This window comes from Dendrobates tinctorius, unplaced genomic scaffold (genome assembly GCF_039654945.1).
Source record: "Dendrobates tinctorius isolate UK_male_01 unplaced genomic scaffold, ASM3965494v1 ptg000342l, whole genome shotgun sequence".
Classification (NCBI taxonomy): Eukaryota; Metazoa; Chordata; class Amphibia; order Anura; family Dendrobatidae; genus Dendrobates; species Dendrobates tinctorius.
The window spans coordinates 177,879-205,873 of record NW_027362008.1 but is presented as its reverse complement, the minus strand read 5'-3'; the positions used below and the strand labels follow the sequence as shown (position 1 = coordinate 205,873).

The window sequence follows — 27,995 nt, the reverse complement described above, 5'->3', positions numbered from 1 at the left end:
AGTCTCCGTGACTCCGCCTTCTCAGGTCACATGAACAAGCTCCGCCTCACAAGCCCCGATCACATGACGGTGACGTCACCGCAGGTCCTGCAGCTGTGGAGTCTCCTGTCCTCTGTTATTACGCGGAGACTTCTGTACAGGGGAGAAGCGGCCGCGCTCCGGAGGCTGCGGGTGAGGAGACGGTGGTGCCATTGTGTCAGGAGTGTGCGCGGACACAGTCAGAGATGAAGGAGCCTCCTCCTCCCTCTCACCCCCCTCCCGTCACACGGCAGGTCCTAGTGTCACACGGGCAGGTCCTAGTGTCACACGGGCAGGTCCTAGTGTCACACGGGCAGGTCCTAGTATCACACGGGCAGGTCCTAGTGTCACACGGGCAGGTCCTAGTGTCACACGGGCAGGTACCAGTGTCACACGGGCAGGTACCAGTGTCACACGGGCAGGTCCTAGTGTCACGCGGGCAGGTCCTAGTGTCACACGGCAGGTCCTAGTGTCACACGGGCAGGTCCTAGTGTCACACGGCAGGTCCTAGTGTCACACGGGCAGGTCCTAGTGTCACGCGGGCAGGTCCTAGTGTCACACGGGCAGGTCCCAGTGTCACACGGGCAGGTCCTAGTGTCACACGGGCAGGTACCAGTGTCACACGGGCAGGTACCAGTGTCACACGGGCAGGTCCTAGTATCACACGGGCAGGTCCTAGTGTCACGCGGGCAGGTCCTAGTGTCACACGGCAGGTCCTAGTGTCACACGGGCAGGTCCTAGTATCACACGGGCAGGTCCTAGTGTCACACGGGCAGGTCCTAGTGTCACACGGGCAGGTCCCAGTGTCACACGGGCAGGTCCCAGTGTCACACGGGCAGGTCCTAGTGTCACGCGGGCAGGTCCTAGTGTCACACGGCAGGTCCTAGTGTCACACGGGCAGGTCCTAGTATCACACGGGCAGGTCCTAGTGTCACGCGGGCAGGTCCTAGTGTCACACGGCAGGTCCTAGTGTCACACGGGCAGGTCCTAGTATCACACGGGCAGGTCCTAGTGTCACACGGGCAGGTCCTAGTATCACACGGGCAGGTCCTAGTGTCACGCGGGCAGGTCCTAGTGTCACACGGCAGGTCCTAGTGTCACACGGGCAGGTCCTAGTATCACACGGGCAGGTCCTAGTGTCACACGGGCAGGTCCCAGTGTCACACGGGCAGGTCCTAGTGTCACACGGGCAGGTCCTAGTGTCACACGGGCAGGTACCAGTGTCACACGGGCAGGTCCTAGTGTCACACGGGCAGGTCCCAGTGTCACACGGGCAGGTACCAGTGTCACACGGGCAGGTCCTAGTGTCACACGGGCAGGTCCTAGTGTCACACGGGCAGGTCCTAGTGTCACACGGGCAGGTACCAGTGTCACACGGGCAGGTCCTAGTGTCACACGGGCAGGTCCTAGTGTCACACGGGCAGGTACCAGTGTCACACGGGCAGGTCCTAGTGTCACACGGGCAGGTCCCAGTGTCACACGGGCAGGTCCCAGTGTCACACGGGCAGGTCCCAGTGTCACGCGGGCAGGTCCTAGTGTCACGCGGGCAGGTCCTAGTGTCACACGGCAGGTCCTAGTGTCACACGGGCAGGTCCCAGTGTCACACGGGCAGGTCCTAGTGTCACACGGGCAGGTCCCAGTGTCACACGGGCAGGTCCCAGTGTCACACGGGCAGGTCCTAGTGTCACACGGGCAGGTCCTAGTGTCACACGGGCAGGTCCTAGTGTCACACGGCAGGTCCTAGTGTCACACGAGCAGGTCCTAGTGTCACACGGGCAGGTCCTAGTGTCACACGGGCAGGTCCCAGTGTCACACGGGCAGGTCCCAGTGTCACGCGGGCAGGTCCCAGTGTCACGCGGGCAGGTCCCAGTGTCACGCGGGCAGGTCCTAGTGTCACGCGGGCAGGTCCTAGTGTCACGCGGGCAGGTCCTAGTGTCACACGGCAGGTCCCAGTGTCACACGGGCAGGTCCTAGTGTCACACGGGCAGGTCCTAGTGTCACACGGGCAGGTCCTAGTGTCACACGGGCAGGTACCAGTGTCACACGGGCAGGTCCCAGTGTCACACGGCAGGTCCCAGTGTCACACGGGCAGGTCCTAGTGTCACACGGGCAGGTCCTAGTGTCACACGGGCAGGTCCCAGTGTCACACGGGCAGGTCCCAGTGTCACACGGGCAGGTCCTAGTGTCACACGGGCAGGTCCCAGTGTCACACGGGCAGGTCCTAGTGTCACACGGGCAGGTCCCAGTGTCACACGGGCAGGTCCCAGTGTCACACGGGCAGGTCCCAGTGTCACACGGGCAGGTCCCAGTGTCACACGGGCAGGTACCCGTGTCACACGGGCAGGTCCTAGTGTCACGCGGGCAGGTACCAGTGTCACACGGGTAGGTCCTAGTGTCACGTGGGCAGGTACCAGTGTCACGCGGGCAGGTCCTAGTGTCACACGGGCAGGTACCAGTGTCACACGGGCAGGTCCTAGTGTCACGCGGGCAAGTACCAGTGTCACACGGGCAGGTCCTAGTGTCACGCAGGCAGGTCCTAGTGTCACGCGGGCAGGTCCTAGTGTCACACGGGCAGCTACCAGTGTCACACGGGCAGCTACCAGTGTCACACGGGCAAGTCCTAGTGTCGCACGAGCAGGTACCAGTGTCGCACGGGCAGGTCCCAGTGTCGCACGGGCAGGTCCCAGTGTCACGCGGGCAGGTCCCAGTGTCACACGGGCAGCTACCAGTGTCACACGGGCAGGTCCTAGTGTCACACGAGCAGGTCCTAGTGTCACACGGGCAGGTCCTAGTGTCACACGAGCAGGTACCAGTGTCACACGGGCAGGTCCTAGTGTCACACGGGCAGGTCCTAGTGTCACACGAGCAGGTACCAGTGTCACACGGGCAGGTACCAGTGTCACACGGGCAGGTCCTAGTGTCACACAGGCAGGTCCTAGTGTCACACGAGCAGGTACCAGTGTCACACGGGCAGGTCCTAGTGTCACACGGGCAGGTCCTAGTGTCACACGGGCAGGTCCTAGTGTCACGCGGGCAGCTACCGGTGTCACACGGGCAGCTACCAGTGTCACACGGGCAGCTACCAGTGTCACACGGGCAGGTCCTAGTGTCACACGGGCAGCTACCAGTGTCACACGGGCAGGTACCAGTGTCACACGGGCAGGTACCAGTGTCACACGGGCAGGTGCCAGTGTCACACGAGCAGGTCCTAGTGTCACACGGGCAGGTCCTAGTGTCACACGAGCAGGTCCTAGTGTCACACGGGCAGGTCCTAGTGTCACACGGGCAGGTACCAGTGTCACACGGGCAGGTCCTAGTGTCACACGAGCAGGTCCTAGTGTCACACGAGCAGGTCCTAGTGTCACACGGGCAGGTACCAGTGTCACACGGGCAGGTACCAGTGTCACACGAGCAGGTCCTTGTGTCACACGGGCAGGTACCAGTGTCACACGGGCAGGTCCTAGTGTCACACGGGCAGGTCCTAGTGTCACACGAGCAGGTCCTAGTGTCACACGGGCAGGTCCCAGTGTCACACGGGCAGGTCCCAGTGTCACACGGGCAGGTCCCAGTGTCACACGGGCAGGTCCTAGTGTCACACGGGCAGGTCCCAGTGTCACACGGGCAGGTCCTAGTGTCACACGGGCAGGTCCCAGTGTCACACGGGCAGGTCCTAGTGTCACACGGGCAGGTACCAGTGTCACACGGGCAGGTCCTAGTGTCACACGGGCAGGTCCTAGTGTCACACGGGCAGGTGCCAGTGTCACACGGGCAGGTACTAGTGTCACACGAGCAGGTACTAGTGTCACACGAGCAGTGTCACACGGGCAAGTACCAGTGTCACACTGGCAGGTGCCAGTGTCACACGGGCAGGTACCAGTGTCACACGGGCAGGTGCTAGTGTCACACAAGCAGGTCCTAGTGTCACACGGGCAGGTACCAGTGTCACACGAGCAGGTCCTAGTGTCACACGGGCAGCTACTAGTGTCACACGGGCAGCTACCAGTGTCACACGGGCAGGTCCTAGTGTCACACGGGCAGGTCCTAGTGTCACACGGGCAGGTCCTAGTGTCACACGAGCAGGTCCTAGTGTCACACGGGCAGGTCCTAGTGTCACACGAGCAGGTCCTAGTGTCACACGGGCAGGTCCTAGTGTCACACGAGCAGGTCCTAGTGTCACACGAGCAGGTCCTAGTGTCACGCGGGCAGGTCCTAGTGTCACACGGGCAGGTACCAGTGTCACACGAGCAGGTACCAGTGTCACACGGGCAGGTCCCAGTGTCACACGGGCAGGTCCTAGTGTCACACGGGCAGGTCCTAGTGTCACACGGGCAGCTACTAGTGTCACACGGGCAGCTACTAGTGTCACATGGGCAGCTACTAGTGTCACACGAGTAGCTACTAGTGTCACACGGGCAGATACCAGTGTCACAGAGGCAGGTACTAGTGTCACACGAGCAGGTATTAGTGTCACAGAGGCAGGTATTAGTGTCACAGAGGCAGGTACTAGTGTCACAAGGGCAGGAACCAGTGTCACAGAGGCAGGTACCAGTGTCACACGGGCAGGTACCAGTGTCACACGGGCAGGTACTAGTGTCACGAGGTAGTGTCACAGAGGCAGGTACTAGTGTCACAGTGGTATCACAGACACAGGTACTAGTGTCACACGGGCAGGTACCAGTGTCATACGGGCAGGTACTAGTATCACAGGGGAAGGTACTAGTGTCACAGAGGCAGGTACTGGTGTCACACGAGCAAGTACCATTGTCACAGAGGCAAGTACCAGTGTCACACGGGCAGGTACTAGTGTCACACGGGCAGGTCCCAGTGTCACACGAGCAGCTACTACAGTCATGGCCAAAAGTTTTGAGAATGACACAAATATTAATTTTAACAAAGTCTACTGCTTCATTTTTTCTAATGGCAATTTGCATATACTCCAGAATGAATCATAGAATCATAGAATCGTAGAGTTGGAAGGGACCTCCTGGGCCATCTGGTCCAACCCCCTGCTCAAAGCAGGATTCGCTAAATCATCCCAGTCAGATGTCTGTCCAGCCTCTGTTTGAAGACTTCCATTGAAGGAGAACTCACCACTTCTCGTGGCAGCCTGTTCCACTCATTGATCACTCTAACTGTCAAAAAGTTTTTTCTAATATCTAATCTGTGTCTCTTCCCATTCAGTTTCATCCCATTGCTTCTAGTCTTTCCTCGTGCAAATGAGAATAAAGTTGATCCTTCTACAATGTGACAGCCCTTTAGATATTTGTAGACAGCTATTAAGTCTCCTCTCAGTCTTCTCTTTTGCAAACTAAACATTCCCAAATCCTGCAACCTTTCCTCATAAGACAGGGTTTGCAGACCGGTCACCATTCTGGTCGCTCTTTTCTGAACTTGCTCCAGTTTGTTGATGTCTTTTTTAAAATGTGGTGCCCAAAACTGGACACAATATTCCAGATGAGGTCTGACCAAAGAGGAGTAGAGGGAAATAATGACTTCACGTGATCTAGACTGTATGCTTCTGTTAATACATCCTAGAATTGCATTTGCCTTTTTTGCTGCTGCATCACACTGTTGACTCATATTCAGTCTGTGATCTATTAGTATACCCAAGTCTTTTTCACATGTGCTGTCACTTAGCCCTATTCCTCCCATTCTATATATGCTTTTTTCATTTTTATTGCCCAGATGTAGTACTTTGCATTTCTCCCTGTTAAAAACCATTCTGTTAGTTGCTGCCCACTTCTCCAGTTTATTTAAATCTTTTTGAATCCTCTCTCTCTCTTCTCTAGTATTAGCTATCCCTCCTAGCTTTGTGTCATCAGCAAATTTAATCAGTTTACCCTCAATTCCTTCATCTAAATCGTTGATAAAGATGTTGAACAATACAGGGCCCAGGACAGAGCCCTGTGGTACCCCACTTGAGACATTCTTCCAACTGGATGTGCAGCCATTTACGACCACTCTTTGGGTCCGATCACTAAGCCAGTTATGAATCCACCTAACAGTTGCCTTGTCCATTCCATACTTAGTCATTTTTTCAATAAGGATTGTATGAGAGACTTTGTCAAATGCTTTGCTGAAGTCAAGATATACTATATCTACAGCATTTCCTTGATCCACCCAATCAGTGATACCGTCATAGAAGGAAATTAAGTTAGTCTGACATGACTTATTAGTTAGAAACCCATGCTGACTCTGTTTAATCACTTCATTCTTATCCAGGTATTGACATACATGTTGTTTAATAATTTGTTCAAAGATCTTTCCTGGTATAGAAGTCAGACTCACCGGCCTATAGTTGCCTGGGTCCACCTTCTTCCCCTTTTTGAAGATAGGAACAACATTTGCTCTTCTCCAGTCTTCTGGCACTTCTCCTGTTCTCCAAGAATTTTCAAAGATTATGGAGAGGGGTTCAAAAATTTCTTCTGCTATCTCCTTCAGTACTCTGGGGTGTAATTCATCTGGACCTGGAGACTTGAATTCATTTAGGTTAGCTAAGTGTTTCCTCACTATCTTTCTGTTTATAGATATCCTGGATTCTTCTATTCCCTTAATAGGACAGTGAATAACAGTTGATGTTGCATTTCCTTTCTGAGAGAAAACAGATGCAAAATAGGAATTTAAAAGTTCAGCCTTCTCAACATCCTGTCTTACCATTTCATCATTTTCATCCTGTAAAAATCCTATAGCATCTTTGACTTTTCTTTTACTTTTGACATATCCCCAAAATCCTTTATTATTGCTTTTGACATCTCTTGCAAGCCTCAGTTCATTTTCAGCTTTAGATAATCTGATTTGTGCCCTGCAGGTTCTGCAGACAGCATTATATTCTTCTTTAGATATGCCTCCCTCTTTCCATTTTATAAACATTTTTTTCTTCCTTTTTAGCATGTGCTTAAGTTCTGAGTTCATCCATCCTGGTTTCCTTAAATGCTTCCTATTCTTCCCTCTTTTCGGAATTGTTTACAACTGTGCTTTGAGAATTTCATTTTTCAAGATTTCCCATCCTTCCTGGACATTTTTGTCTTTAAGGATATCCAGCCATTGGATCCCTCCAATTCTCTTTCTGAATCCCTTAAAATCTGCCTTTCTGAAATCTAACCTTGACATCTGAGTCTTCACAGGTCTTCCACCTCTAGTAATCCAAAATTCTAAAATAGCATGGTCGCTACCTCCTAGGGTCCCAGCCACTCTTACCTCCTCAACCATTTCCTCCCTGTTTATAAGGATTAGATCCAAGGTAGCAGTTCCCCTTGTTTTCTCCCTTACCTTTTGGAAGATAAAGTTGTCAGCAAGAGAGGATAAGAATTTCCTTGACCTGTTAGTTTTGCCTGAGAGAGATTCCCAACAAATGTCTGGATAGTTGAAATCTCCCATGACAACTATGTCATATTTTTTGGAGAACTTGGCCATTTGATGCATAAAGAGTTCATCCATATCTTCAGCTTGCACAGGCGGCCTGTAGTAAATGCCTACAATGGTGTCCTTTCCATTGTTCTGTCCTTGTATTCTTACCCAAACAGTTTCCACAGAACTCCCAGTCTCTGAAGCTTCAATCTCTGTGCAGATATACGCGTTTCTAACATACAATGCGACACCCCCTCCTCGTTTATCAAGTCTGTTTCTTGCAAATAAGTTGTATCCTTCTAGTCTTGTATTCCAATCATGTGTATTGTCCCACCAAGTTTCAGTGATTCCAATGACATCATATTTCTGTTCCTGTGTTAGTAGTTCCAATTCTCCTTGTTTGTTGCCCATGCTTTGTGCATTAGTATAGAAACATTTTAGTTTGTGATTGGTTTCTCTTTCTCCAATATTTTTATTAATTAGATTCTTTTGTCTTTGTTCTTCCTTTCCACTTCTAATAGCAGAGTTCTCAATAGCATTTGTCAGGTGTATGGCTTTTTCTGGTCTTTTGCTTCCCTTCCCATGTTGTTCTAGTTTAAAGCTCTCCTTACAAGTGTAGCAAGGCGACTTCCAAATACATGCTTTCCAGTCTTCGTAAGGTGCACCCCATCTCTAGCAAGTAGTCCATCGTAAAGGTAATTCACTCCGTGATCCAGAAATCCAAATCGTTGCTGACGGCACCATCGACGTAGCCAGTTGTTCACCTGCAGAATCTTATTCCACCTCCTTGTTCCATGGCCATCCACTGGGAGGATGGAAGAGAAGACCACCTGCGCTCCCAGTTCTTTCACTTTCTTGCCTAAGTCTTCAAAGTCTCTGCAGATGATTTCCAGGTCGTTTCTTGCGGTGTCATTTGTCCCCACATGTAGTAGCAGGAATGGGAGGTCATCTGTAGGTCTGAAGAGTCCTGATATCCTGTCAGACACATCTTTAATTTTTGCACCTGGAAGACAGCACATTTCTCTTGTAGTTATATCCGGTCTGCAGATAGCGGCCTCTGTTCCTCTCAGCAGGGAATCCCCCATGACCACCACTCTCCGTTTCTTCTTCACAACATTTTTCTTTCTCCATCCAGGAGGTCTCTGAGGGCGTACAAGGTTGCTGTTTGTTGGCAAAGTCTTATCCTGATGTATTTCTTCATCATTTTCCTGCGTGAGAGCCTGGTACTGGTTTCTGAGCAGTATGGGTGCTGACTGCCTCCTGATCCTCCTGCTTCTCTGGGTCACATGTCTCCATTCCTCTGTTTCTTCAGGTGCACTTCGAATTTCTTCTCTTTCTGTAACATGAAGAGATAATTCTGCTCTGTCCAAGAACTCTTCACCTTCCTTAATGATCTTCAACGTAGCTAACCTCTCTTCGAGATTTTGCAACTTTTCCTCCAACAGGGACACAAGCTTGCATTTGTGGCATGTGAAGTTTGGCTTTTCCACTGGTAAATCTGTGAACATGTAGCAAGAAATGCAGCTCACCAAATGGCTCCTGGCCTCTTCCATCTTGAGATTTCTTAAAAACGATGAAAGATGAGCCAAATTTCGGCGCGCGGTTTTTCCAATTTCCTCTTTTCAGCTGCAACGGCCAAAACCCAGTGATCGTTGAGCTCGCGGAGACTCTTCACTTATCCCAGAAGGCACTGGGAATATGCAAATGATCTCCTCAAGACTCTTCCCCTGGTTTTCCGATTTCCTCTTTTCAGCTGCAACGGCCAAAACCCAGTGATCGTTGAGCTCGCGGAGACTCTTCACTTATCCCAGAAGGCACTGGGAATATGCAAATGATCTCCTCAAGACTCTTCCCCTGGTTTTCCGATTTCCTCTTTTCAGCTGCAACGGCCAAAACCCAGTGATCGTTGAGCTCGCGGAGACTCTTCACTTATCCCAGAAGGCACTGGTAATATGCAAATGATCTCCTCAAGACTCTTCCCCTGGTTTTCCGATTTCCTCTTTTCAGCTGCAACGGCCAAAACCCAGTGATCGTTGAGCTCGCGGAGACTCTTCACTTATCCCAGAAGGCACTGGGAATATGCAAATGATCTCCTCAAGACTCTTCCCCTGGTTTTCCGATTTCCTCTTTTCAGCTGCAACGGCCAAAACCCAGTGATCGTTGAGCTCGCGGAGACTCTTCACTTATCCCAGAAGGCACTGGGAATATGCAAATGATCTCCTCAAGACTCTTCCCCTGGTTTTCCGATTTCCTCTTTTCAGCTGCAACGGCCAAAACCCAGTGATCGTTGAGCTCGCGGAGACTCTTCACTTATCCCAGAAGGCACTGGGAATATGCAAATGATCTCCTCAAGACTCTTCCCCTGGTTTTCCGATTTCCTCTTTTCAGCTGCAACGGCCAAAACCCAGTGATCGTTGAGCTCGCGGAGACTCTTCACTTATCCCAGAAGGCACTGGGAATATGCAAATGATCTCCTCAATACTCTTCCCCTGGCTTTATGTTATAAAGAGTGATCAGCTTAACAGCAATTACTTGCAAAGTCAATATTTGCCTAGAAAATTAACTTTATCCCCCAAAACACATTTCAACATCATTGCAGCCCTGCCTTAAAAGGACCAGCTAACATCGTTTCAGTGATTGCTCCATTAACACAGGTGTGGGTGTTGATGAGGACAGGGCTGGAGATCAATCTGTCATGATTAAGTAAGAATGACACCACTGGACACTTTAAAAGGAGGCTGGTGCTTGGCATCATTGTTTCTCTTCTGTTAACCATGGTTATCTCTAAAGAAACACGTGCAGTCATCATTGCACTGCACAAAAATGGCCTAACAGGAAAGAGTATCGCAGCTAGAAAGATTGCACCTCAGTCAACAATCTATCGCATCATCAAGAACTTCAAGGAGAGAGGTTCCCTTGTTGCCAAAAAGGCTCCAGGGCGCCCAAGAAAGACCAGCAAGCGCCAGGACTGTCTCTTAAAAGTGTTTCAGCTGCGGGATCGGGCTACCAGCAGTGCAGAGCTTGCTCAGGAATGGCAGCAGGCAGGTGTGAGTGCATCTGCACGCGCTGTGTCGTGGAGACTCTTTGAACAAGGCCTGGTCTTAAGGAGGGCAGCAAAGAAGCCACTTCTCTCCAGAAAAAACATCATGGACAGACTGATATTCTGCAAGAGGTACAGGGAGTGGACTGCTGAGGACTGGGGTAAAGTCATTTTCTCTGATAAATCCCCTTTTCGATTGTTTGGGACATCTGGAAAACGGCTTATTCGGAGACCAGGTGAGCGCTACCACCAGTCTTGTCTCATGCCAACTGTCGAGCATCCTGAAACCATTCATGTGTGGGGTTGCTTCTCAGCCAAGGGAATGGGCTCTCTCTCAGTCTTATGAAAATTGAAAAAATTCAAAGATGGGTTGAAATAAAAACCAAGATGAAAAAGATGATAAAAAATAATAATAACAATAATAATGAATAATACAATATAATATAAAAATACCTTTATTGAAATATTGGCACAACAATTAAATACATAAAATTGTGTATATATATAAAATAAAATAAGATAATGTAATGACATATACAACCACAAAAGCAATATATTTATGGACAATGGAAAAACCAGTCCATAACAAAAGGCTTAATTAATGATCCAGATACAAAAAAAGTGCATAAATAGAGTAACATAAAATATCTAATAAATGTGTCCAAAAGTGCAAAAAAGTGCAAAAAGGTGCTGATGTGCAAAAGAATTATACATATAAATCGCCGTGAGGCGAGTGCAAGACACAAAATAATACCTGTAAGCCAATTGGTGCTATATGGGTTGTATAAGAACGCGCCCCGACGCGCGTTTCGGAAATAGAATCTCCTTCGTCAGGGGGATAAATAATTTTTATTTTTTCATATTTATCCCCCTGACGAAGGAGATTCTATTTCCGAAACGCGCGTCGGGGCGCGTTCTTATACAACCCATATAGCACCAATTGGCTTACAGGTATTATTTTGTGTCTTGCACTCGCCTCACGGCGATTTATATGTATAATTCTTCTGCACATCAGCACCTTTTTGCACTTTTTTGCACTTTTGAACACATTTATTAGATATTTTATGTTACTCTATTTATGCACTTTTTTTGTATCTGGATCATTAATTAAGCCTTTTGTTATGGACTGGTTTTTCCATTGTCCATAAATATATTGCTTTTGTGGTTGTATATGTCATTACATTATCTTATTTTATTTTATATATATACACAATTTTATGTATTTAATTGTTGTGCCAATATTTCAATAAAGGTATTTTTATATTATATTGTATTATTCATTATTATTGTTATTATTATTTTTTATCATCTTTTTCATCTTGGTTTTTATTTCAACCCATCTTTGAATTTTTTCAATTTTCATTTATACCCGGATGGTCTGCCATCCCCTTTTTTTGGGGGATTGATTCCAGCACACATTTGATATTGATAATTTTATTATTATATTCTTCTGAAATTATTGCATCTTATATAGGCACTGTGTGATTGGTTCTTTTCCCCTGTTTATTCTCTCTCAGTCTTGCCTAAAAACACAGCCATGAATAAAGAATGGTACCAGAATGTCCTCCAAGAGCAACTTCTCCCAACCGTCCAAGAGCAGTTTGGCGATCAACAATGCCTTTTTCAACATGATGGAGCACCTTGCCATAAAGCAAAGGTGATAACTAAATGGCTCAGGGAACAAAACATAGAGATTTTGGGACCATGGCCTGGAAACTCCCCAGATCTTAATCCCATTGAGAACTTGTGGTCAATCATCAAGAGACGGGTGGACAAACAAAAACCTTCAAATTCAGACAAAATAAAAGCATTGATTTTGCAAGAATGGACTGCTATCAGTCAGGATTTGATCCAGAAGTTGATTGAGAGCATGCCAGGGAGAATTGCAGAGGTCCTGAAGAAGAAGGGTCAACACTGCAAATATTGACTTGCTGCATTAACTCATTCTAACTGTCAATATAACCTTTTGTTACTCATAATATGATTGCAATTATATTTCTGTATGTGATAAAAACATCTGACAAACACATAAAAACCAGAGGCCAGCAGATCATGTGAAAATATAATATTTGTGTCATTCTCTAAACTTTTGGCCATGACTGTAGTGTCACACGGGCAGGTCCTAGTGTCACACGGGCAGGTCCTAGTGTCATACGAGCAGCTACTAGTATCACACGGGCAGGTCCTAGTGTCACGCGGGCAGGTCCTAGTGTCACGTGGGCTGGTCCTAGTGTCACGCGGGCAGGTCCTAGTGTCACGCGGGCAGCTCCTAGTGTCACACGGGCAGCTACTATTGTCACACGGGCAGGTACCAGTGTCACACGGGCAGGTCCTAGTGTCACACGGGCAGGTCCTAGTGTCACGCGGGCAGGTCCTAGTGTCACGCGGGCAGCTCCTAGTGTCACACGGGCAGCTACTATTGTCACACGAGCAGGTACCAGTGTCACACAGGCAGGTACTAGTGTCACAGAGGCGGGTACCAGTGTCACACGGGCAGGTCCTAGTGTCACACGGGCAGGTCCTAGTGTCACACGGGCAGGTCCTAGTGTCACACGGGCAGGTCCTAGTGTCAGAGAGGCAGGTCCTAGTGTCACACGAGCAGGTACCAGTGTCACACGGGCAGGTACCAGTGTCATACGGGCAGGTCCTAGTGTCACGCGGGCAGGTCCTAGTGTCACGCGGGCAGGTCCTAGTGTCACGCGGGCAGGTACTAGTGTCACACGAGCAGGTACTAGTGTCACACGGGCAGGTACTAGTGTCACACGGGCAGGTACTAGTGTCACACGAGCAGATAATAGTGTCACGAGGTAGTGTCACAGAGGCAGGTACTAGTGTCACACGAGCAGCTACGAGTGTCACAGAGGTAGTGTCACACGGGCAGGTACTCGTGTCACAGAGGCAGGTTCTAGTGTCACGAGCAGCTACTAGTGTCACAGTGGTAGTATCACAGACACAGGTGCTAGTGTCACACGGGCAGCTACTAGTGTCACACGGGCAGCTACTAGTGTCACAGAGGTAGTGTCACACGGGCAGCTACTAGTGTCACAGAGGCAGGTACTAGTATCACACGAGCAGCTACTAGTGTCATACGGGCAGGTACTAGTATCACATGGGCAGCTACTATTGTCACACGGGCTGGTACTAGTGTCACACGGGCAGCTCCTAGTGTCACAGAGGCAATTAATATTGTTTACCTTGTGATTTACCTTGTTTTCCATTGAACATTTTTATTTCAAAATAATTAGGTTTTTTTTTTTTACAGTATAGAGATAAAGAATGAAGGGAAAGGAAAAGTAACCAAAGGAAAGAGAAAAGGGGCTAGGGAGAAAGGGAAAAAAAGGAAATGAAGATCATCTTAACATAGCTGCACCATAACAATTAGCATAGCAAGTGCAAAAACAACATCAAATGAAGTATAGATGGAAATTATTCTGGCAAAGTGATCAAACATCATATAAAGAGGCTTTTCTTGCTTGAAGGAAAAATTGCGTCTGTACCGAACACCTACTGTTCGGGCACGGACACAGAGCACAGACTTCACCAGGAAGCCCGTGTTACTATTCGAGTTCGGCTGCCTGAACACCGGGTGTTTGACGCGCTGTCATGTGCATGACAGCGTGGCAAACATCGCTTCTGATCAGCATTGAAATCATCCCCGCCGGTCAGAGAGCCGCAGTTCCCACGCTGTCAAAAGACAGTGTGAGCGCTGAGCTGTGATCAGAGGTATAGAGTTTACCTCCAGTCACTGGTGTCAGCTGAAGGGACTATATAGCTCCCATTATTCGACACCTGCTGCTACTAATAACAGCAAGTGCAGGAGCGGCAGATGGGAGTATTCATTGGCCGGATCCTGCGCTGTAAGTAAATAATTTTTTTAAAAAAGCGTCGATTCCCCTGGACTTTTGATAACCAGCCAGGCGAAACTCATAGTTAGGGGCTGCAACCCTCAGCTGTCAGCTTCAACAGAGCAGGTTATTAAGAATAGAGGGGTCCCCACGCTGTTTTTTAAATTATCTAAAAAACGGCGAAGGGTTCCCCCTCCCGTATTTTTGACAACCAGCCTTGCTAAAGCAGACAGCTGGGGGATGGTATTCTCAGGCTGGCAAGGGGCCATGGATATTGCCCCCTCCCCCCAGCCTAAAAATAGCAGCTCGCCGTGGGAACCGCGGCTCTCTGACCACCGGGGATGATTCACTGCTGATCAGACAGCGTTGCAAACACTGGATGTTCAGGCCCTCCGTTCATGTGAATGGGGTCTGGGTTCGGGTCTGGGTACTGTTCTGGTACCCAATCTATTTGTAACTGTTCGGCTGACCCCGTCGGATCCAAACATCCAGGTGTCTGCCCATCTCTAGTTCTAAGGCGACCATTTGCAAATATATTCAGGCAGAGAGTTATTCCTTAAAGCTAAGGAGATTTCAAAGGCGTTATGGAAGAAATAATATAAATTATGTCGGGAATAGAAGGAACATCCAGCAATTTCCACTTTGATGCAATATAAGTTTTTATAACAGAAAGCATATGTAAAGAAACTTGTCTAATTTTTTGAGGGAGGTCATCAGCTTCCAGAAGGAGGAGAGCCGACTGGGGAGAAACTTTGACGGGAGACTCATTTATTTTATTCCGTAGTGACGACACATCTTTCCTAATTATTGAAAGTTTGGGACATTCCGGAATACGTGGAGAAGATTACCTTTTTGACCACCATTCCTCCAGCATCAATCGCATTGATCGGGAAATGCGATTATACGTCTAGCGGGAGTGTGGAAACACCTAGATGAAATTTTACAATAATTCTCATGTAGGTTTACGCTAATAGAAGATTTGTACGCTAGTTGCCCCGCCTTTTTCCTCTTTATCTAGGAGTAAATTATTATTTAGATCTTTTCCGCATCTCCACATATAATTCAATTTTTCAAAAGAGACATCATAGTTAAAAATCGAGTACATTGTCTTCATATTCTAAATTGAGTTATTCATAGGATTCTCTAAAAGAATAAGAACTCTTGAAAAGGTCAAAGTTAAAGAGAATTTATTTCTAATATACTTCCGTAACACTAGAAAATGATAGAATCCTTCGTCAGGATGCTTGTATGGGGTTTTTAATGGCAGAAAGTTTATAATCGAGTGTAATTTGGGCCCCGTTATAAGTGACGAACACTCTAGAATTCCAAACGTTTCACATTTTTTACATGGAAAATTTTGTAGAGCTGTATAAAAAAAAAAATGAGATATGAAATTTGTTGGGATTAATGTTAAATTTATTAGTTTTTGAGATACTATATAGCTTTTCCAATGTGAAAGTAGATTTCATCAAAGAGTGAGTAGGTAAAGGAAGAGATGCATCCAATCTATGGAATATTATCAATGATGATATAGAGGGATTATTATTAGAAGCTTTTTCAAGTTCCGTCCAGCCAGGTTTGCCTGACACAAGGAAACGGTGTCTACTTTGAAGAATGATATTAGAAGCATGGTAGGCATAGATATTGTGTAGACCGATTCCATCAGTTTTCTTCTGTTTAAACCGTGAAAGTTCTAAGATCCTAACAGGTTTAGATTGCCAATATAGCCTTTGAAAATTTTTAAACCGCTTTTTGTGTAGGTTCATAGCTCCTGTTTGTGAAATCTATTGACTATGCTTTTAAATTAAACCACAAAACAGCAAGATTTTATTCTGGAAGTGGGCTTATCTTATTTACCTCAAGTTCAATTGCTTAGAAAGCAGCTGTGCGACCAGCTGAATATTACTGAATTTCTTATAAAAGGAAAATAGTGATGCATGTAAGAGTGAAATCTAACATATCTATATAATACATGTGATCGGAGCCTTAGTTACAGGATCCATCGGTCGTGGTCGGTGACGTCTTGTAGATGTGATCGGAGCCTTAGTTACAGGATCCATCGGTCGTGGTCGGTGACGTCTTGTAGATGTGATCGGAGCCTTAGTTACAGGATCCATCGGTCGTGGTCGGTGACGTCTTGTAGATGTGATCGGAGCCTTAGTTACAGGATCCATCGGTCGTGGTCGGTGACGTCTTGTAGATGTGATCGGAGCCTTAGTTACAGGATCCATCGGTCGTGGTCGGTGACGTCTTGTAGATGTGATCGGAGCCTTAGTTACAGGATCCATCGGTCGTGGTCGGTGACGTCTTGTAGATGTGATCGGAGCCTTAGTTACAGGATCCATCGGTCGTGGTCGGTGACGTCTTGTAGATGTGATCGGAGCCTTAGTTACAGGATCCATCGGTCGTGGTCGGTGACGTCTTGTAGATGTGATCGGAGCCTTAGTTACAGGATCCATCGGTCGTGGTCGGTGACGTCTTGTAGATGTGATCGGAGCCTTAGTTACAGGATCCATCGGTCGTGGTCGGTGACGTCTTGTAGATGTGATCGGAGCCTTAGTTACAGGATCCATCGGTCGTGGTCGGTGACGTCTTGTAGATGTGATCGGAGCCTTAGTTACAGGATCCATCGGTCGTGGTCGGTGACGTCTTGTAGATGTGATCGGAGCCTCAGTTACAGGATCCATCGGTCGTGGTTGGTGACGTCTTGTAGATGTGATCGGAGCCTTAGTTACAGGATCCATCGGTCGTGGTCGGTGACGTCTTGTAGATGTGATCGGAGCCTTAGTTACAGGATCCATCGGTCGTGGTCGGTGACGTCTTGTAGATGTGATCGGAGCCTTAGTTACAGGATCCATCGGTCGTGGTCGGTGACGTCTTGTAGATGTGATCGGAGCCTTAGTTACAGGATCCATCGGTCGTGGTCGGTGACGTCTTGTAGATGTGATCGGGGCCTTAGTTACAGGATCCATCGGTCGTGGTCGGTGACTCCTTGTAGATGTAAGCGAAACCTTGGTTACAGGATCCATCATTTTTAGTTGCTCTTCATGGATAAGAGTTTTGAAGACATCTCAGCACTACCAATCAAAAATCTGTCCGTGCCAAAGTGACTTAAATATCCATGTTGAGAATATCCCATTAAAAGGTTGTTCTCAGCATTGATCCACAGTAGTTCACCATTCCTCAGCCTTGTGGCTTCTTGCTTGCATGGGACAATGCACTTCAGCTTGATTAACACTTCAAATCAGCATAGTTGTGGCAGAGGACTGAACTGTGTGCTCTCTGGTGCTGCAAATAGATGCAGCATTAAACCCTGAAGTAGAAGAACACAGGAGCACTGAAGCTTGTCAGAATCAACAATCTGGCTACCTTCAGAGCTTGTAAGCGCTGTGCTCCTAGGAAACCGGCCAGCCCTGATAAAGACATGGTGGGTAACCTAGGTGACAAGCACTAAAAACTAACATTAAAAATCATTCCTTACTTGCGAGCAAAAAGCATTTTTGATAACAAGTAAACTTATAAAACTGCTTGTTTTTACACAAAGTTTGTAATTTTAACTATTTATTATGCCTGCAGTACTAGATTCCTCTAGCTGACATTTTACTCATGTTCTTCTTTAAAATGCTTCATCTAGCAAATGACCCCCGAGGATGGACGAGGACAGGGATGAGACCACCAGGAGATTATTCCACTGCGCCCTGGAGATCATCTCCCTGCTGAGCGGAGAGGTAACTCCTCTACATTTCTATCAGCTTTATTGTGTGATGTGACGAGTCCGACACCGGGAAGAGGAAATCCAGAATAGGAGAGAAGGATTCTCTACTGTAAGAGCAGGGATTCTGTGGAGCTCTCTGCCCGGAAGAGTTGTCATGGGGATTCCCTGTAAGAGCTGTAGAGGGGCCGGGATGTCTGTCCGGAGTGTAATAATATTCCCGGTTATGGCCCCAGATTACTGGAGACGGTTATTGATCCCGGGATTTCTACTGATTGTCACATCTGGAGTCGGGAAGGAATTCTTCTCCCTAAGTGTCTCTCTCCATACACAGGATTACACCATAGTGAGGAAGACACCGGGGGACTGTGTGACTCCCATCATCCATCTCCAGGAGTCAGGAGGGCGGAGCCCGGGCCCCATCACAGAGCCTCCCCCGCACTCCCCGATACATGAGAGGAACAAGAAGATCCTGGAGCTCAGCAACAAGATGATCGAGCTGCTGAGCGGAGAGGTGACTGCTGGGACATTATACAGGACTGGAGGATTCTGGGTGATGACCGGAGAGGTGACTGCTGGGACATTATACAGGACGGCACTGGAGGATTCTGGGTGATGAGCGGAGAGGTGACTGCTGGGACATTATACAGGACGGCACTGGAGGATTCTGGGTGATGAGCGGAGAGGTGACTGCTGGGACATTATACAGGACGGCACTGGAGGATTCTGGGTGATGACCGGAGAGGTGACTGCTGGGACATTATACAGGACAGCGCTGGAGGATTCTGGGTGATGAGTGGAGAGGTGACTGCTGGGACATTATAGAGGACGGCACTGGAGGATTCTGGGTGATGAGCGGAGAGGTGACTGCTGGGACATTATACAGGACGGCACTGGAGGATTCTGGGTGATGAGCGGAGAGGTGACTGCTGGGACATTATACAGGACGGCACTGGAGGATTCTGGGTGATGAGCGGAGAGGTGACTGCTGGGACATTATACAGGACGGCACTGGAGGATTCTGGGTGATGACCGGAGAGGTGACTGCTGGGACATTATACAGGACAGCGCTGGAGGATTCTGGGTGATGAGTGGAGAGGTGACTGCTGGGACATTATAGAGGACGGCACTGGAGGATTCTGGGTGATGAGCGGAGAGGTGACTGCTGGGACATTATACAGGACGGCACTGGAGGATTCTGGGTGATGAGCGGAGAGGTGACTGCTGGGACATTATGCAGGACGGCACTGGAGGATTCTGGGTGATGAGCGGAGAGGAGACTGCTGGGACATTATACAGGACGGCACTGGAGGATTCTAGGTGATGACCGGAGAGGTGACTGCTGGGACATTATACAGGACGGCACTGGAGGATTCTGGGTGATGACCGGAGAGGTGACTGCTGGGACATTATACAGGACAGCACTGGAGGATTCTGGGTGATGACCGGAGAAGTGACTGCTGGGACATTATACAGGACGGCACTGGAGGATTCTGGGTGATGAGCGGAGAGGTGACTGCTGGGACATTATACAGGACGGCACTGGGGGATTCTGGGTGATGAGCGGAGAGGTGACTACTGGGACATTATACAGGACGGCACTGGAGGATTCTGGGTGATGAGCGGAGTGGAGACTGCTGGGACATTATACAGGACGGCACTGGAGGATTCTGGGTGATGACCGGAGAGGTGACTGCTGGGACATTATACAGGACGGCACTGGAGGATTCTGGGTGATGAGCGGAGAGGTGACTGCTGGGACATTATACAGGACGGCACTGGAGGATTCTGGGTGATGAGCGGAGAGGTGACTGCTGGGACATTATACAGGACGGCACTGGAGGATTCTGGGTGATGACCGGAGAGGTGACTGCTGGGACATTATACAGGACGGCACTGGAGGATTCTGGGTGATGAGCGGAGAGGTGACTGCTGGGACATTATACAGGACGGCACTGGAGGATTCTGGGTGATGAACGGAGAGGTGACTGCTGGGACATTATACAGGACGGCACTGGAGGATTCTGGGTGATGAGCGGAGAGGTGACTGCTGGGACATTATACAGGACGGCACTGGAGGGTTCTGGGTGATGAGCGGAGAGGTGACTGCTGGGACATTATACAGGACGGCACTGGAGGGTTCTGGGTGATGAGCGGAGAGGTGACTGCTGGGATATTATACAGGATGGCACTGGAGGATTCTGGGTGATGAGCGGAGAGGTGACTGCTGGGACATTATACAGGACGGCACTGGAGGGTTCTGGGTGATGAGCGGAGAGGTGACTGCTGGGACATTATACAGGATGGCACTGGAGGATTCTGGGTGATGAGCGGAGAGGTGACTGCTGGGACATTATACAGGACGGCACTGGAGGATTCTGGGTGATGAGCGGAGAGGTGACTGCTGGGACATTATACAGGACGGCACTGGAGGGTTCTGGGTGATGAGCGGAGAGGTGACTGCTGGGACATTATACAGGACGGCACTGGAGGGTTCTGGGTGATGAGCGGAGAGGTGACTGCTGGGATATTATACTGGAGGATTCTGGGTGATGATTGTATCATTGTTGTCAGGTTCCTATAAGGTGTCAGGACGTCGCTGTCTATCTCTCCATGGAGGAGTGGGAGTATCTAGAAGGACGCCAGGATCGGTACCAGGATGTCATCATGGAGGAGCTTCTGCCCCGCTCACCCCATGGTACTTTCACTTCAGAACTTGGACGCCATGACATTGATGCTCCATTGGGGATAGGCAGATGACGGGTAATATAGTTGCCCACCATGTTGCTTTTCTGTTGTTGTACCTTTGTTACGATTGATAACAGCGTCCATGAGGTCACAGTTGTCACACTCCTGCCTGGTACCACCAATACGTCATAAACCAGGGGATGTTACCCTTGGCCACACACGGCTATCACAGGGGGTTTATCTTAGTTTTCCCACCGCTGGCACCATGTGATAAAAGCAGCAAGCTAGTCTTGCCCTAACAATTTACCGCAGTGGGGTTTATTTTGGTTATCCCACCACTGCCACAATATGTTACGAGTTGCCGGGATTTACGTATATCCTGCTTTTCAGTTCCACTTTGGAACTCGCAGCTCTCCGGCGCCCCCTTACCCTCAGGTCAGTCAGGGAACTACACCTAGGATAATTATTTGCCGGACGGACTGCTTGTTGTGCACGGGCGTTTAGGCCGCTGCAGTGAGGGAATTATAACTAGTCCTGGCCGCAGCCAGACGAATCAGCTTATAAAACCCCTTCTGTCACTGCCAGCTAGCTCAACCAGCCAAAACACACTTCACTGCCACCAGCTTCAGATTTCTCCGATTAATGTTTAAAATTAATAGAGGGGTTCGAAGCAAACCCGAATCAGTAGCGTAATTAGCTTACAGGCGCATGAATTTGTCACAGAGCAAAGAGACCGAACTAATATATTTTATAGTTTATTCCCAAAAGATGGGCAGTGTTTACAAAATGAGACAATAATATATACAGTGCAAATAGAAATAAAAGGGATTAAAATGGAAAGTAGACACTCACATGTTGGTCAGATCATCTTAGGCAAAACCTTGCGGAGAGGAGGAGGAGCCAAACGTCACCCTTCATTTGAGATCTTGCTGGCACAGCATCTCAGGCTAGAATGAGGGAGGGGGGTTGGGGAATACCTTATACCTTGGGGCTGATGACCTCACCAAAGGGGCTGGCTTGTGACAGTCCTCCCCTTACTCTTGGAGTTAGAATCTGTTTGAAAAACTTATAACCATAATTCGCAGAGGGTACCTCGTATAGAAACGCACATAGTGTCATCTTTTCCAGCTCGTCGCTGGCGATAATTCAAGACCAAACACGGACTAGTCATTTCACACGGTTCAGGAGAAATCCATTTCTCGGGTTCTGTTGGTGCCTGGACCGTGAAAAACATGGGCTAGGAAGCTGGGTCCGCGCCCGTCGCAGAAATGTACTTTTCATTTTTCTGTCACTGGTTCCGAGAGAGGCCCATTTTACTATCTCCCATATATATTTATGAGAGCACGTTTCTCTTAGACAAAGAGAATTCTTTCTACTAGCTAATTAACATTCCTTTGGGAGGGGGTGACAGGAAGGAGGGAGTTAGCTGTAGCTTCAGGTTACAGAGTGTAACATGCAGGCAGAGGAGAACACACACAGCTTCAGCTGCTAAGGGGGGGAGTCGCTTGGCTCTGTGTAACTGAAAGTTCTCGAAAGAGTGTAGAGAATGGAAGATTCTGGAATGTTCTGTAGAAATCATGCCTGATATTTTACATTACCATTACAACAGTGTTACGATCTCATCCTACTGAGAGGTCACATATGGATCAAAGGAGGCATTTTTTTTTACTCCAGGTCTTAAATAGTTAATTTAATCTCTCAAGAGGAAATAAATAATTTTAGGTCATGATTTAGCAAAGGTCCAGACCTGGAATAGAGTCAGACGGGCTGATTACAGAAGTGGTGGGAAAAGTAACCTAAGATGGCTGAAAAGCATAAGAAAAATCAGTAATAGCCCTATCCCTCACTTCTGTTATTGCTTCTGGTGGAGATGAGCACATCTCGGTGTGTCTATGGACGTCCTTCGTAGGCCGAAATACACTGAAGTGTTCTCTCAAGGACGTAATATGAGCCTGGCATAATGGCAGGTGGTCATCGTGCTAGGTGATGAAATGTAGTTAGGAGGGAACACATGAGACCCCTGTATCCGGACACTTGTAAATGTTTACTTGTCCTTTGGCCACAGACATTGTTGAACACTTTGACAAAGCAGAAAGCCAACGGTCACCTGTAGTCTACGCTGGTGGCCTATAGGTCCCTGAGACCTCGGTACCGGTGGTGAAGACCACAATTTTATGTTGTTACTGATACCTAAACATAGAAATAATGGGTCTAAGCCTCATCATGTGTGATATATATATATACAGGGGGCTGTGTGTGTGTCAGACACTGTGTGTTTCCTACAGATGGATCCAGGAGAAATCCACCAGAGAGATGTCCCCGTCCTCTGTATCCCCAGGACTGTCCAGAGGAGAATCACAACATCCCGGAGGAACATCAGGTAGACGGTGCTGAGCCCTGTACCGGATCTGTATATGGGGGGACATTTCTGAGCGAGGTCATAGGTGTCACAGATTTTGGTGGTTTCTTGTATTGTGCTGATTGTTACATCTGATATATCAGGAGGAAGATCCAACTAAGAATAAAGTGAAGGATGAGACAGAAGAAGAAGCGATGACGAGGGGGGATCAGCCATGTGTGAGAGACATAAAAGAGGAAACTCCGGTAGATGTTCCCACAGGTGTGTAATAAATTTAGAAAATGAATTTAGAACCTTCTAATGTGTTGAATGCAGAGGAAGGTAAAAAACCCGCAATATTGCAAAAGTTCCCTCCTGACTCCAAATATGTCAATCAGACAAGTTCCCTGGAGAAACGTCCCATCAGAATCCCATCACTTAGTGATTTATCCACCATCTTTGTTTGGCTGTGTCCTCCATAGTTGACTTATCTTCCCTTAAAGAATCTTTAGCCCTTTTCCCAACATGGCTATTTTGTGAGTTTGTGATTTTTTTTTTTTCCCTTCATCCAGTAGCCTGAACTCTCTTTACTTTTCTGTCCCGTAGCCATACGAGTTCTCCCTTTGAATGATGCCATTTGTTTTATCAGAAGTCCAAGTGCGGTGAAATAAGGACAATTCCGCAGTTGCATTTAGGGTTTCATTTCTACAGGGTTGATAATACGGTAATAATGAGCGGGCAGTGTGGGTCTCCTAGTAAGTGCGACTATGGCGATATCAAACATGCATAGTTCTATTATGTTGTTCCGATTGTAGAATTGATAAGATAGATGAATTCTTCGGGTCAGTACGATTCCAGCGATATCACAGTTATAGCATTATTTATGTTTCGGCGCTTTTCCACAATAAAAACTATTTTTGCTTCGCTTATTCTGAGAGCTATAACTTTTTATTTTCCCGGTGATGGAGCTGGGTGGCGGCTTATTTTACGCTGTACATTATGGCGATTTCAGCGGTAACATTCTTATATACATTTGTCTTTTTTACAGCATAGTTTTTTTGCCTCGTTTTTTATTTTTGTTTTTTTTTTAATGCTGTTCACTGAAGGGGTTAACTAGTGGGACGGTGTTATAGGTCGGGTCGTTACAGATGTGGCGATACTATATATGTGTACTTTTTATTGGTTATTTTTGTTTTTACATAAATATACCCTACTTATTGGATTAATATTTTTTTGTTCCTTATGTTGTGATTTTTCTATATTTTTAATAACTTTTTTTTTTCCTTTTTTACCTTTTGTTGTCAGGGTGGGACTCTGCCTCTCCCTGCCCTGATCGCTGATTGAATGCTCTGCATTGCTTTTATATTGCAGGGCATTAGAGCAGCGTCTCTCACACAGGGAGGAGGCATCAGGTGCTGCTCTGAGCAGGAGCTTATTGGCCATCGTCCCTGGGTGATCCTGCAGCCATCTTCTGACCCATGGTCACCGTGGAGATCATCGGCACAACGCGATTGCAGTGGGAGCATAGCGGGAGCTCCCTGCCTCTGCTGTGCTCCTCAATGTCATTATTGACAGTGGCATCAGAGGGGTTAAAGCCTGCAATCGGTGCTAGCACCGATCATGGGCGTTGGTGCAGGGCGTCTGCTCTCATATAGAGCTGAGACCCGCATTTGTTCTCAGCGGCGCTCAGCGTGAGCCGGCACAATCATGACGCCGTATACATATTGCAGTTTGCGGTAACGCAGCTCCTGCAGCGCCGTATTTATACGACACATGTCTTGAAGGGGTTAATTTATGAAAAAAAAAATGAAATTGATAGTAACTAAGCTTACATCCTAAATCCATAAAATTATTTTTAAGGACCTTTCACTTAGCTCTAAGATTGTAATCTGTTCCAATGTGCACCATCACCGCTGGGTCCTCACCATACCCTCCCATAATCGATCAAATTGATCCCCGATATGTCAAACTTAAGCATCGGTAAGGCTAGTTTCACACTAGCGTTTGGAAGCGCAGCGTACGCTCGCCGTGAAGCTCCGCCCCTGCCGTGCCTCCTCCGGTCAGCTCCGCCTATGGGCGCATGACGCTGCATGCAACCTGCGTACCCTATCTTTAGCATTGGGTACGCAGGCCGTGCGCAGGTATGCTTTTGCAGGCGCATGCGCTGTTTTGACGATGCGCCAAACGGATCATGTTGCATTTTGGTGCGGCCGGCGCACTGTCAAAAGGGCGCATGCTCCGGCAAAAGCATACCTGCGCATGGCCTTCGTACCCAATGCTAAAGATAGGGTACTCAGGTCGCATGCAGCGTCATGCGCCCATAGGTGGAGCTGACCGGAGGAGGTGCGGCAAGGGGCGGAGCTTCACGGCGAGCGTACTCTGCGCCTCCAAATGCTAGTGTGAAACTAGCCTAAGACAACACACCGTTCGTGATCCTTGTCTTTGCAGTCCCACTCCCCTTCTTGCTGGTGCACATATTCCCCTGAAATTAATAGGAAGCATTGCTACCGCTGAACAGACAGTAGCCTCATATTCCAATCCTCCAGATTCATGATTATTAAGAATCCCATATGTCACATTTATTTAATGTATGTATAAAGTTGTTTCAGTGAAAACTTACAAAATGTCTTCGTAATTTTAACAGAAAATCTCAGTCAGAACTCGGAGGGAAACTTCCTATTGCTAAACTATAAAGTAGAAGATGACGATATCAGGCAGTGCGCTACAGAAGAAAAACTCATTACCCTTGTAAATGTAAATTCAGGACTTTACAGTAGAGATCTAATTTATGAGTCACCTAATCCTGAGGAACCTTCTGCTGAGCAATCTCAATTTGTCACTTTAAGCACAAGTCAGACAGGAGGACAAGGGATTCAATGTGGTGGACAATTTACAAAAAGCTCAGAACTTTTTGAATACAAAAAAATTCACACAGGGAAGAAGCCATACTCCTGTTTAGAATGTGGGAAATGTCTCTCAGGCAAATCAAGCCTAATAAGACATGTGAGATATCACACAGGGGTGAAGCCGTATTCATGTTCAGTATGTGGAAAATCTTTTACACAACAATCTGATCTTGTGAAACATCAACGACTCCACACGGGGGAGAAACCATACTCCTGTTCTGAATGTGGGAATTGTTTTTCAGATAAATCAAGGCTTGCTATCCATACCAGAACTCATACAGGAGAAAAGCCATATTCATGTTCTGAATGCACAAGGTGTTTTACATATAGATCAAGTTTTGTCTACCATCAGCAAAGTCACACAAGAGGGAAACCATACTGCTGCTCAGAATGTGGAAAAAGTTTTTTGTCTAATTCAACATTTGCTAAACATATGAAAACTCACACAGTAGAGAAGAAGTATTCATGTTCAGAATGTGGGAAATATTTTGTAAATAATTCAACTCTTATTAAGCATAGGAAAATTCATACAGGAGAGAAACCGTACTCCTGTTTAGTATGTGGAAAGTGTTTTTCACATAAGTCAGGTCTTGTTAAACATCAGAGAATACACACAGGGGAAAAGCCATACTCCTGCTCAGAATGTGAGAAAAGTTTTTCTGATAAATCAAGTTTTATTAAACATCAGAGAATTCACACAGGAGAGAAGCCGTATTCATGTTCAGAATGTGAAAAGGACTTTACAAATAGATCAAGTTTTGTTTATCACCAGCAAAGTCACACAGGAGATAAGCCGTATTCCTGTTTAGAATGTGGGAAATGTTTTTCAGATAACTCAACATTTGTTAAACATATGAGAAGTCACACAGGAGAGAAGCCGTATCCATGTTCAGAATGTGGGAAGTGTTTTACATGTAAATCAAGTCTTGTTGTGCATTTGAAAAGTCACACAGGAGCGATGCCCTATTCATGTTCTGAATGTGGAAAGGGTTTTTCAAATAATTCAGCTTTTATTAAACATTCAAGAATTCACACAGGAGAGAAGCCGTATTCATGTTCAGAGTGCGGCAAATGTTTTACACACAAATCAAGTTTTATTATGCATCAGCGAATTCACACAGGAGAAAAGCCGCATTCATGTATGGAATGCGGGAAAAACTTTATTACTAAAGCCAAACTTAATGATCATTATCGAATTCACACTGGGGAGAGGCCATTTCCATGTTCTATATGTGGGAAATGCTTTATAAGTCATTCAAGTCTTCGTTCGCACGAGAAAATTCACAAAGGAAAAAAACATTCATGTTCACTTTGTAAGAAATGTTTTGCGAAAAAATCGAGTCTTGTTAAACATCAGACAATTCACACAGACAAGAGCCGAGACATCATAGAATCCTAGAATGTTAGAGTCGGAAGGGACCTCCGGGGTCATCGTGTCCAACCCCCTGCATTTTGACATTTCGCTACGCCGTTTACCGATCAGATTAATTATTTTTTGTATATTGATCAGGCGATTCTGAGCTCGGCGATACCAAATATGTGCATTTTTTAAAATTTTTGTTTTGAATGGGGCAAATGGGGGTGATTTTAAATTTTTATATATTTTTTTTAAAATATTTTTAAAGAAATTTTTTTTTTTTTTTAATTTTTTGCATACTTCAATAGTCTCCATGGGAGACTAGAAGCTGCGATCTTTTGATCGCCTCTGCTACACACAGGCAACGATCAAAACGCCTGTGTGTAGCAGAAATGCTCACTTGCTATGAGCGCCAACCGCTAGGAAGCACTCATAGCAATCCGGCAAAGACAACCACAGGGGTCTCTTGCAGAACTTGGGTTGTCATGCCAACCCATCGGCAGCTGGCGGTCATGTGACACAGGTGCCGATGGGCAGGATAAGTGACGTGCTTCCAGTGCGATCACAGTAAGGGTATGTGCACACGGTGCAGATTCTGCTGCAGTTCCGCAGCGGATTTGTCCCTGCAGATCTGCAGCAGAACTGCAAGTGATGTACAGTACCATTTAAGTCTATGTAAAACAAAAACCGCTGGCACATGCTGCGGATTTTTCCGTGCAGAATTGCTGCGGATTTAAAACTGCA

General features: G+C 47.3%; 1 protein-coding gene across 3 annotated transcripts; it reads left to right on the top strand.

Annotated features, from left to right (window-relative positions):
* The first annotated feature begins 34 nt into the window (after positions 1–34).
* Positions 35–27,995, top strand: LOC141074925 (uncharacterized). 3 transcript variants are annotated; one of them, XM_073562242.1, is made up of 8 exons: positions 36–171; positions 15,035–15,206; positions 17,885–17,978; positions 18,297–18,476; positions 20,537–20,660; positions 22,936–23,030; positions 23,153–23,270; positions 25,633–27,995. In XM_073562242.1, the coding sequence occupies exons 3-8, from the start codon at positions 17,901–17,903 to the stop codon at positions 27,291–27,293; spliced, it is 2,256 nt and encodes a 751-aa protein (XP_073418343.1). In that variant the 5' UTR covers positions 36–171; positions 15,035–15,206; positions 17,885–17,900; the 3' UTR covers positions 27,294–27,995. The 3 variants fall into 3 exon arrangements, with proteins under 3 accessions (XP_073418342.1, XP_073418343.1, XP_073418344.1); XM_073562241.1 differs by lacking the exon at positions 15,035–15,206 and having other exon boundaries at positions 35–171; XM_073562243.1 differs by lacking the exons at positions 36–171; positions 15,035–15,206; positions 17,885–17,978; positions 18,297–18,476 and having other exon boundaries at positions 20,587–20,725.

Coding starts and splice junctions, on each gene's coding strand:
- LOC141074925 (XM_073562241.1), top strand. CDS start 17,901: ATGGACGAGGACAGGGATGAGACCACCAGGAGATTATTCCACTGCGCC. Junction 18,477..20,536: donor TCGAGCTGCTGAGCGGAGAG/GTGACTGCTGGG, acceptor CATTGTTGTCAG/GTTCCTATAAGGTGTCAGGA. Junction 23,031..23,152: donor ACATCCCGGAGGAACATCAG/GTAGACGGTGCT, acceptor CTGATATATCAG/GAGGAAGATCCAACTAAGAA.